We start from the raw sequence: 11303 nt of genomic DNA, 5'->3' as shown, positions 1-11303 counted from the left end.
CCTAATAGATTGGTGTCTCTACTCCTCCTGAGTGTACATATTGCTAATTAATATAATTATTTATAAAATACCATAAAATCTTATTTATTCATTTTCCAGGTAATAAGACAATATGTTTTTAAATAGCATTAACAAATAGCTTAAATTAGGATATAGCTTAGTAAGATGTAACTAATCTGAAAATTACAATAAATCACAAATAACTACATAAAGTTAAAAAAAATTATTAAGTAATATCACATGTAATAAAGTAATAAAGCACAGTCAAATTCAACAAAGCTAAATAAAACAGAATTAATACAAGTTTACAAAATGTATTATTAAAAACTGGAAATTGAGGAGGTATTCAGAGGGACCTCTATGTATGAGTAAACATTAAAATTTAAGGTTATAATTATAAATAATGAAATAATATAATTTTGCAGTCTTTTCTTGTCTCGTGTCTCTAATTACCGGTAATACCTTAAATGGCCTAAGAGTACTTAGGACACGTTCATAAACTGTTACATAATGTTCCACTACAGGTACATGTTGCCATCGAGCGCGGCTGTTTACGTCGGAACCGTCTGCCACACACAGGACTCGCCTTCCCAGAATTCCATTGTGCGCAGGCGCAGTGTGCGTTGCCTGACAGTGGTAAACAGACGTCAGAAGGGAGTCTTCCCTCGAGTCAAAACAAAACAAAACAAGTCGAAAAGATCCCGAAGGAGTGAATATTTGTACCGACACAACAGCAGGAAGTTTTACAAAAGTCAGCGCGGACTAGGAACGGCAACTTGGATGAAGTTATCGGAGGCTTTTCACGGACTTTTCCACGGATTGTAAACTCTGGAGTAGCAGGAGCTTAAGCGGCTAACGTTACGGAGGCTATCGGTGCTGTTTTCAAAGTGCGGCGAGTGGGAGCCGACAGACCTGCAGGCGACCCCAGTTTCACCCAAGCGCCCCCGGAGAAACTGCGAGGCTTGGTTAGCGACACAACGAGACGAGGGTCGGCTGAGTTCCGGGCTGCGGTCGAGTGGGCTTTTTAAAACCCGCTTCTTCGAGTATCGTGTGCCGCGGCAGGACTGTGGGGAAACATGGCAGATGGTGACATGCGCCCGACCGCAATGTGGCGGACCGTGCAGACCTGAGGCGCGGACTTCTCTTTGCACGTTTCTGTCATCTCTCTAGTGTTATAAACAAACCCCGAAGCGTCCTTACTGACATCTTATCCTCGCCGGAGGCTCGTTTTTTCCACCAGAACACAGACAGAGACGTGTGCCAGCGTACCGGGGCAGTGTTGAACAGACCGCCAGCTCGGACAGTCAGCCGCCGCACATCTTCACTTTGACTGACTAAGCCGCACCGGTTAGTGGATGTCTGCGGAACTTAAAATAAATAAATAAATAAACTTTGGTCGTTTTCTCTCCCTTTTTCTGGTCTTGTGGAGACCTCAGACTGCCCGGTTGTTTACAAGAACAGCCAGAAGCTCCTTTGTAACAGCAGCCAGCTAATCCTCGCATGCATACTGCATAGTTTTACAAGAAAACTTCACGTGTAAGTTCACAAATTTAATCCGCAATAATTACAAAATCTCCACCCGCATATAAACCACTCTCTTCTTGAAAGTAAAATATAGCAATGTAAGCGATTTTAAATGGCTTCAATTTCTATTTTTAGCCACACATGTTTATATATATATATATATAAAATATAGCCTATTATTATCATTATTATTATTAATTTCCAGATGCGGCCCCAAACCCCGTCTAGGTCCAGATGTTTTGGTGCACATTGTCATTGTGCTACTATCTTTTTAGATGTCAGTCAAACAAAGAGAGTCGCGCCCCAGCCCTCCTTATTTCTATATAAATCTGAAGGTTTATGATAGTTACTATTAAGGAGATTATTTGGGTTCCCTAATCTCCAATCTGAGGATTAACCGAGGCTATTGGCGTGTCCAGATTATTACGTCTCTTTTCTAGGCCCTTCGCTTGACACCCCCGCCGAGGGTGAAGCATATTGTTTGTTTATTTTTGTTTGTTTATTTATTTATTTTAAAGGTGGTGTGTTTGTTTTCTCTTAAGGTGTCATCGGCTCAAACTTACCTGTCAAACTTTAAATGTTTTAAGTTGAACACCTCTCTGAGTGGAAGTTCAGAGGACCGCCATGGAGGAGTCGCCGGTGCCCCCGATTGACCCAGATTTTGAGCCGCAGAGCAGACCTCGCTCTTGCACGTGGCCGCTGCCGAGGCCCGACATCACGGCTGTCAAGTCGGAGGGGGCGGACGGCGCCGAGTCCGCCGCCGGGACCCCGCCCGCTGACGAGGACAAGCCCGAGCCCCAGCAAATTGCGTCCGAGCCCGAGAAAGCGGCTGCGGCGTCCGTGGAGGGCGGGGTCGTGGCCGGCGTGGGCGGACCCGGAGCGACGCCACGCAAAGGATCCTCCCGGCGCAACGCGTGGGGGAACCAGAGCTACGCGGACCTGATCAGCCAGGCCATCGAGAACTCACCCGAGAAGAGGCTGACGCTAGCGCAGATATACGAGTGGATGGTGAAAACTGTGCCTTACTTCAGAGACAAAGGAGACAGCAACAGCTCAGCCGGCTGGAAGGTGAGGGCTTCATCTGCAGGGAATCATCTGAGTCAGTACACTGCCAAGGTTATCTTTATGTTTATGGGCCTTTTAGTTTTAAGAGTTAAGCTGAACTGTAATAAAATAAACACTTAGGTCCATCAGGTAAATGTGTCAGTAAGAGTTTTTCCTGGCACACCACAGAGCTGCATTAAGAGTTAAGGCAGAGAGTGTGTGTTTCCTTATTTAACCCAAGTTTGTGCATAGGCCAGCCATTTTGGTTGTCCTAGTTTTAAAAATAAACGAAAACACTTAACTTTAAGTAAATAAGCTTTGGGAAAAGTGGTTAAACATATTATAAATCACAGTTCTGCTTATTTTCCTTTTAGCGGGAAGGAAAACCCCTGGATGGCATTTACAGGCAGTACTGAGGTTAATCACGTGACCTCGTGCACATTGTTAAGAGTTGTAAACATTTTGGAGGTGATACAGCTACTAGTTGCTATGTGGTTGGCATTGGTTGTTGACTATCACTGGGTGAAAAAAGATGCTTTTCTACTCTACCTGAGGACTGGGAGCGCTTCATACAACATGCCTCATTTACACAAACACCCCCCAAATGCTTAAGTGCTTTCTATCTAACAGTCACACTCTGATGGTTGCATCAGGGATGCTCAAGGATTTTTGGGATGGAGACTGGAGCAGCCAGGGATCGATCCACCAACCTTCTGGTTATCCTTGGGCAAGATACTGAACAGCCTGAATGTTAGATAGAAGGCACCCAGGTAGAAAAAGAAGTGCTGGTGTGAATGAGGCATGTTGTGTACATGCTTTGAGTGCTCGAGTAAAGAAGCGATCAATAAGAAGCAGTCCAGGTTAAATAAAACGCACTGGAAACATCTTCATTTTTACACTTTTGACAATTTTGTCAAGCTACAAGAAGCACGAGGAGGCTTTGGTGCAGATGTTTATTCATACTTGTGGTGTCTGCGTCACGCCGGCTGCCTAAACAGCATGTTGAGTTTGTATTTTAATACCTCTTCTGATATTGTTATGCTAGGAGGAGACAGATACCTCCTCAATAAAACTAAAGCTGAGGCCACACTCATTTGTACTGATGTGGACCCTGTAATCGAAAACAGCCACACCGAGACCCTCTGGATGAGGTGGTCTTAGTCCGATTACAAATGAACTCCAGAGCATTTTGTTTATGATCTGATCCCGATCTGACACAACTAGCTTCCTGTAGCATTCTGCAGAGTACTTTACTTTACTGTAAAATGGATGTAGATTCTCCGTCTTATCCACTAGTCAAGAAAACCTTCTTACTGTTCGCTCTTTTCGTTGCTCCTGGCCCAGACAAATCTGGCCAATACTTGGATGTTTCTGGGGGAGTCCGTTAATTGGTCACATGATTTGAAGTGATGCGTTTTTTTAAATTATTTTTTTCTTTTAGTTCATTTGGAGTTTTATTTTTGTGAAAATAAGCCAAACCACCTGAAAAAGCTACAAGTTTACAAACTCAAAAACTGATTATGAGAATAAACTAACTTCATGTGTGAAAACAACATGAAAAAAGCAAAAAATGCTGAGCATTAAAAAACAAATAGAAAACAAAATTTAAAAAAATTCTGAAATATAATAACTCTGGATAACTAATGACACCTTTTTTAACTCTTGTAGAATAAATGATTTGCTCTGAGGGGAATTTTGAGATACATTTTTGTACTGTTAGCATAGACGGGTGGTTCCCAGCAAGCGTTGGTGTGAAACCCTTCGAAACAAAGTTGTAATTGTTCGGGCTTGTTACCGTCTACGATCATCTGTTTTGGTTTAAACCCTTTTCAGAGATAATAAATACATTTTGTGTCATCCAAGATGAGACAAAAACTATTCTGAAAATCCTTTACTAAAGATTATATCCACAGCCATACTTTAATTTTGTTATTCTCATCTGCAAATCACCAGTGTAATAAAAGCAAGTTTCACCACTCTGCAACCACCTTGGAATACCTTTGGGGAGTTATTGTAAAGCATTATTTAATAAATAAACTTTAATTTCAGTGGCTACTTGGATGTAAAAATGCATTCACGGAATAAAAAGTGAAATCTGTTAAAAAACACAAAAGTAGAAAAGTTTGCTCCAAAATAAGGTTTAAAATGCTTTTTATCCTGAAAGTTTTCATTCTGTCAGCATCTTTTCTGTTGCTGGATTCTCCTGTGAGTTTCAATTCAATTCATTTTTTTTTGTTTCTTTACCTTTTGATTTTCAGAATTCAATTCGCCACAATTTGTCACTCCACAACAAGTTCCTGAGGGTACACAATGAATCGACCGGGAAGAGCTCTTGGTGGATGCTCAACCCCGAAGGAGGCAAGACCGGCAAGGCGCCGCGTCGCCGGGCTGCATCCATGGACAATAGCAGTAAGCTGCTGAAGAGCCGCATGAGGGCCAAGCAGACCAAGAAGCAGGCGGGAGCGGCCGGCCTGGGAGGCACCGCAGGGGTGTTGCAGGGCGATGGTGCCACGGGCTCGGCGGGCGCAGACAGCCCCAACTCATCCCAGCAGTTCTCCAAATGGGGGGTGAACAGCAGCAGCCCCTCGTCCCGCGGCAGCCTGGACGACACGGATATGTGGACCACCTTCCGCCCGCGCACGAGCTCTAACGCCAGCACCCTGAGCGGACGTCTGTCCCCCATTGCTCCGGGCCAGGAGGATGACGACAACCTGCCTGATGACGGCCTGCTGGGGCGGTTCTCTGCCAGCAACTTGACCCCCACCCTCACCGAGACGCTCATGGAGGAGCTGGACCTGATCGATGGCCTCACTCTGATGACTGGACAGCAGGGAGGGGCCAGTCCCAGCACAGCCCCACCAGCACCTCCCACTCCACTGCCCTCCGCCTCCACCCTGCTGCCTCGAGGCTCCAGCTTCCCCTCCTTCCATCAGCTTTCATCCAGCCTCCCACAGGCCCCTACCCACACCAGGGCCACAACCTCCGTGTCTCCCTGCGGGCCCGGCAGCAAAGAGCAGACGACGTTCAGCAACTCCCTCTTCAACCCAATGCCCACCCCCAGCTCCCGTGGGAGCGGCCATTACAGCGCCCACGTACCCTCCAGCTTGGAAGCGCTGCTCACCTCCGACTCCCCTCCTCCCAGTGATGTCCTGATGGCCCAAGTGGATTCCATCATGCCGAATTCTGGAGGGGTGGGAATGATGGGTCCGTCTGTTGCAGGAGTAAGGTTGGGTAAGGGGTTGGAGCCGAACACCGTGTCCCCCATCGGGCTGCAGGCACAGATGCAGCCTCAGCAGCATCACCTTCACCACCAGCAGCAGCAGCAGCCACCACCACCGGCGCAGCAGCAGCACCAACAACACCAGCAACAACACCAGCATCACTCTCAGATGGGGATGATCCTCTCAGGTCTGTCTCAGGACCCGTCACAGCTCTCTGCCCTCAAAGCCCAACACGCCGCGCTACCAGCTGTAGGCTCGCAACACGGGGGGCCCATCACCACCCTGCCGGGAATCAGTCAGTTTGGAGTGCCGTCCTGCTTCCCCACCGGTCCAGATCGGCTCCCTACGGACATTGACATTGACATGTTCACCGAAAACCTGGATTGCGATGTGGACTACATAATCAACAGTGACCTCATGGACGGAGACGGCCTCGATTTCAACTTCGACCCCATGCTGCCTGGAGGCCAAGGCTACCCGGGACCGACCACCACGCAGGGCTCCGCTCACAACTGGGTGCCCAGCTAATCACTCACCTGACCACACGGTGTTAGCCAGGTACACCAACCACTGTCAGAGACACGAACTATTTACTAGTCTAAAGAATAAAAAAAAATAGTCTTTAGGTGTTGAAAACTTAAATATATTCAATTCACGGTGGTGCGAAGTAAAGAAAAGCAGAAAATCTAGAGAATATTTAGCATTTTAATTTAGGATTTAGTGAAAATGACCTTCAGTGATCAACTCCTTAAAAAAAATCTACATTATATTAAATGAAAAAAACTTAGTATTTTCAGTATTTTCCGACTTTCTAATCTAAAGCGTTTTTATCTTTATTCTGTTTTTTTCTGTCACTGTAGATTGAATATTTTACATGTCCACCCCTTTTAGTTTTTTTCACAAAGATCTGCTCATTACTCACAGCATTGTATGCAGACTAACAGATCTTAAACGGCCTTTTTAAGCGACAGCGAGGTGAATGATCCTCTCTATCGTCTTTGCAGGAAACTAATCTCCCATCAAGATAACGTCACGCAACCACCGGTTGATCTCTCCTCCCTGCTGGCCGAAGATGCTTGTCTTCAAAACGCGCCGTTTCTCTCGGACTTTTACAAACGAAGACCTCACTCATATCACGTGCCAAGACATGCAGAGGACGCGGAGGAGATTCAGGCTACTATGCACAACTTTCTGTTTATTTTTATTTTTGTTTTGTTTTGTTTTGGGGGTTTTTAAATAACACTCGGACGATTGGGCTGCTAGCCTTTTTTGTTGTTGTTTGTTTTTTTGTTTGTTTTTTTTTCACTGCAAACTGATTTTTTTTTTTAAATGTGTGACTTGATGGTTTTTGGTTTGGTTTTTGTTTTTTTGTTTTTTTAGATTGACAAGACAAATCACCTATTTCCCCGTCCCCACCCCTCCTCCCTCCCTCCCTCCCTCCCTCCCTCCCTCTGGCTGGAATGAGTTTCCACTTTAGTTATGTTACACGACAAAAGCTTTAGGGCGGATATGGTACTCCGGATCTCAAAGGCGCTGGTTTGAGAGACTTGATGGACTGGTTTTTTGTTGTTGTTGTTTGTTTTGTTTTGATTTTTGGAGAAATGGCCAGTTTTCCCGCTCGGCGTGACTTGCCAGACCAAATGCTCGTCTGAATGAGGTACACTTGCCCTGCTGCACCGACCTCGATACAGATAAAGAGAGCGAGAGGACTGTTGTGAACAGGTGGAAGATAAAGATGGGACGGCCGGAGGCATGAAACATGTGGTTGCACATCTTGCCCTGATTAAATGTACGATTTTAAATTTATGATTTTAGAGAAAAGAGTTGAGAGGGTATGTACTTGCAGTTTGGCTTTTTTTTTTTTTTTTTTACTTCAATCCATTGTGTTAAGGTAGGTGTCAGATAGAGGGTGTTTGTTTTGTTTTGTTTTTTTAATCTCTGATGTGCAGTTGAACTAACAAAATGAAGAAATGGGATTTGTGAATTTACACACGGGGCATTCAAGGGTAAATCCATACGCTAACGAGTGATTGGTTGGCCAAGTATTACATTGTCCTAGACAGCTGACATGCCTCCACTGTCCAACCTGACTCCTTCTTCTTCTTCTTCTTCTTCTTCTTCCTTTATTTCCCTCGAGTCTGTGCATTTTCAAAGCACTTAGGTTTCCTGCAACACAGGGACCCCACACTAAAAGATGCATCCTTATTAGGTTGTACCATTTCAAAAGAAGAGAGTTTATGATCCTGTAAATGTACAAATTGCGCAGGTACACGATGCTATGCAGACCTATCTTTTGAAGGAAATTTGAGAAAGAAAAAAAAAGTCCCTCCCTCAAGGGTTTGTTTTTGCTATTTAACATTTTCCCGATATATTGTCGGACGTTTTTTTTATTATTCAGTACTAACGTTGGAAAAGAAAAATTAATTCACTGTGTGAGAAGTACAAAAAAAGAATATATTTGATGATAGTTTTAATATACAGTTTAGATGGAAATCAGATATTAATACGTATGAATATATTACTAATGACAAGTGATGTTTTTTTACACATGGAAGAAGCATTCTCAGATCATTTTTAACTGTAATTTTCTATACTTTTATTTTTGTAAAGAATGAGATGCATGTAGATTTATTTCTTTCTTTTTTTTTTACATAACCAAAGGAACACTAATATTTGCATTGGCATGGCATGTAGGGAGCGCTTGGGCCTGAGTATACTCAGTGTACATAAGCTTTGCAAAACAGCAAATATACATACATACATACATACATACATACATATATATATATATATATATATAAGCGAGAGATACCTGTAAGGTGACTTTAAAAGTTGAAAGAGGCAAATACTTGACAGTTTTAAAGCAGATTTCCAGCCGCCTGCCTCGTGCTTCCTGTTTTCTTTTTTCTTTCTTTGAGTCCAAGTAAAAAAAACAATTTTTAAAAAATGCATCAAATAGAAAAAAAAAACGTTCATCTCAAAACGAGGCTCATGCAACCGTTACCTCTCAGGAAAAACAACACTTCTGCACAGACCTAATCAGATGCCGGCAAAAAAAATAAACAAAAATGAATAAATGAACTTTATTTTGCACAATTTTTCTTGTATGCAGACTGGAAACCAACTCACAGCTCCCCCCCCTCGCATCCCAAATTTGACTTCACTTTTAATTTTAGCTTCTCAGCTGTGTAAATCACAGCTAGCTTGTCCCCTCGGTAGTTTTGTTTTGTTTTGCTGCCAATATTTAAAACACTATAGCACGATTTTACTGTGTAGCGACGCTTTATTTTGTCATCTCTCCCCTTTCTTAACTAACTTTTTGTGTTTTTGTTTCGTTTTTTTAATTTAATTTAAAACAATCCCTGGAGTTTATTATTCATCATTTCGCTGTAGCTGTGTGAATATGTTAGCCTCTGATATGTTTAAAGCACTCTTCTTCTTTCTGTTTTGTTTTTGTCACCCACAAATATTTCCTTTTTTTAAAAAATTCTCATTTGTTTGGTTTTGTAATGGTGCTAGATGTCATATCAGTTGTGATGTTATCCTGGAATATGCCACAATGCAAGGGGTGCATATCGGGGGAATTTTTTTGTATGCGGCACAAGGATAACGACTTGGTGTTATGGTAGAAGTTCACACGCAATTAGTAGGAATTAATACAGAACCCCTACTGTGCCGTGTGAGGATATTATGATGTGCACACAAGTTAATTATCTCCTGCAGGAGTTATTTACCTTGTGTGCACTAGTAATTTATATTTTGCAGACAAGATTTAAAAAAAAAAAAAAAAGACTCCATACTTTCCTCCTCCTTGTTATTTTTATTTTTCTATATGTGATGTAGTAAACCCGACCCTTGACCCAACCTGGTCTTTTAAATCTAAAAACAGGGTAACTGGGCTTATTTTGAATCATAACACGATTACTTTTGTTATTATTTTTGCACCCTTTTTTCTGTTTCTTTCCTTAACCGAGTTCCACAGTTGGGGAAATTTTAGTAACATCTGACTAAAGGAGCGGCGGCTGGTTGGTGAGAATCTACTTTGATGTCTCTAGTTTACTGTTGCCTCCTTGAAGCAGTCAGGTGTGATGTTATTACTTCTCTTGTGTCTCCCCTTATGTAACTTTGTGCATATTCTTCGTCCTTCAGCTTTTTTAAGTAGCAGTTAGTCCCTTTATGTTTTTACATTTTAAATCGCCCCTATTTGATACAGTATTTTAGCATTTGGCAAGGGTGGATTTGTTTTTTCCATTGGGTAGGGTGGGAAGTTGTGCATAAGCCAATTATGTTAATGATTTTTTTAAAATCATGTTGATAGTTTCTTTTTCATCCCCTGCTCCCCTCTTTATTAGTTTTCTTTCTTTACACATTGTTAAAGTCAGCCAGAGATGACAAACAGTTCTGAACAGCAAAAATCGATTCAATAAACTGTTTAACCCACTTTTCCTGCTCATTGATGACTTGTGACGCTTCAGACATGGTGCACTTGTGCAGGTCTTCCACTAGAGGCCGCTGTGATCCAAGGATCCCGTCACTTGCGTACAGGTATGCACTTTGTGCTGATAGTTATTCATCTTAAAACCTTATGTCACAGCCTTCCTCAGTATGCACAAATTAAAACTTAAACACCATCATTCAAAATTCATCATTCATCATTCATCATCATTCTGACTTAAAAACTTATTATAAGCCTACAATTATAACTCTTTCCAGGACCTAGTAATATTTTTTCCTAGGAGGACAGTGTTGGGAAGGTTACTTACTTAAAATGTATTCCATTACAGATTACAGAATACATTCCCCAAAATGTATTCTGTAACAAATTCCGTTACGTTACTCAATGAGAGTAACGTATTCTGAATACTTTGATTACTTAATATATTATCATGCTTTTTACAACTACGTGAATGTACTATTGCTGTGATTTCTTACTGTTACTGAAGGTCCGCTCTGAACCGTAGTAAAGGGACCTCTGGCTAATACAGCGGTTCTGTGTCAGGCTCGTAGCCGGAAAATAGCTTTACTTTGTTGTCTGGGTCAACTTTGCTTGCGAGAGACAAAGAGAGGCGTTGAAAGGCTGCTCCAACGGAACTTATTGTTTCAGAGGAAAACACGAACACAGCATACAGTGAGTCTTAATAGCTTACTTACAACTGGGCTCGTCAGGCTCTCTTCTTGGCTGCAGTGGTTATTATTATATTTACATGCTTCCAGCTCCCGTTTTTGCTTGATAACAACTCGTACTTTTCCGCTCGCCTTTTTCTCCCTCCTCGCCACAGACACATAACGGGTATGGCAGTCCATTCTCCCAGCAGCACGGACTACACTGCCCATGAGGCCTGTGGCATTCTGCCTATTAGCTTAGCACAACAACAACAAAAAGGCCTCTCTCACCCAGGAAACACGCAGAGAGAGAGCGGCACCCTGTAACCATGGCAACCGTAACGCTGCCGCCTGGAACAACAGAACGTAGCTGTCAAACAAAACCCAAACAGTCCTGACCCGCGACAATAT

At 42.8% G+C, this 11303-nt stretch overlaps 1 protein-coding gene across 3 annotated transcripts; it reads left to right on the top strand.

Moving 5' to 3' along the window:
* The first annotated feature begins 582 nt into the window (after positions 1-582).
* On the top strand, positions 583-7219 carry foxo4 (forkhead box O4). 3 transcript variants are annotated; one of them, XM_006781281.2, is made up of 4 exons: positions 583-1347; positions 2067-2592; positions 4827-6347; positions 6794-7219. In XM_006781281.2, the coding sequence occupies exons 2-3, from the start codon at positions 2149-2151 to the stop codon at positions 6315-6317; spliced, it is 1935 nt and encodes a 644-aa protein (XP_006781344.2). In that variant the 5' UTR covers positions 583-1347; positions 2067-2148; the 3' UTR covers positions 6318-6347; positions 6794-7219. The 3 variants fall into 3 exon arrangements, with proteins under 3 accessions (XP_006781344.2, XP_006781343.2, XP_006781342.2); XM_006781280.2 differs by having other exon boundaries at positions 583-1536; positions 2112-2592; XM_006781279.2 differs by having other exon boundaries at positions 583-1536.
* The last annotated feature ends 4084 nt before the right edge of the window (positions 7220-11303 follow it).

The sequence above is a fragment of the Neolamprologus brichardi genome, chromosome 2 (genome assembly GCF_056152115.1).
Source record: "Neolamprologus brichardi isolate AB-2024 chromosome 2, ASM5615211v1, whole genome shotgun sequence".
NCBI lineage: Eukaryota > Metazoa > Chordata > Actinopteri > Cichliformes > Cichlidae > Neolamprologus > Neolamprologus brichardi.
The sequence above is the reverse complement of the archived record's forward strand: the minus strand, read 5'-3'. Positions and strand labels throughout refer to the sequence as shown.

What these genes read in the sequence shown, in the direction of transcription:
- foxo4 (XM_006781281.2), top strand. Translation starts at nt 2,149, where the DNA reads ATGGAGGAGTCGCCGGTGCCCCCGATTGACCCAGATTTTGAGCCGCAG. An exon ending in ACAGCTCAGCCGGCTGGAAG is followed by an intron (nt 2,593 to 4,826) that starts GTGAGGGCTTCA and finishes TTTGATTTTCAG; the next exon opens with AATTCAATTCGCCACAATTT.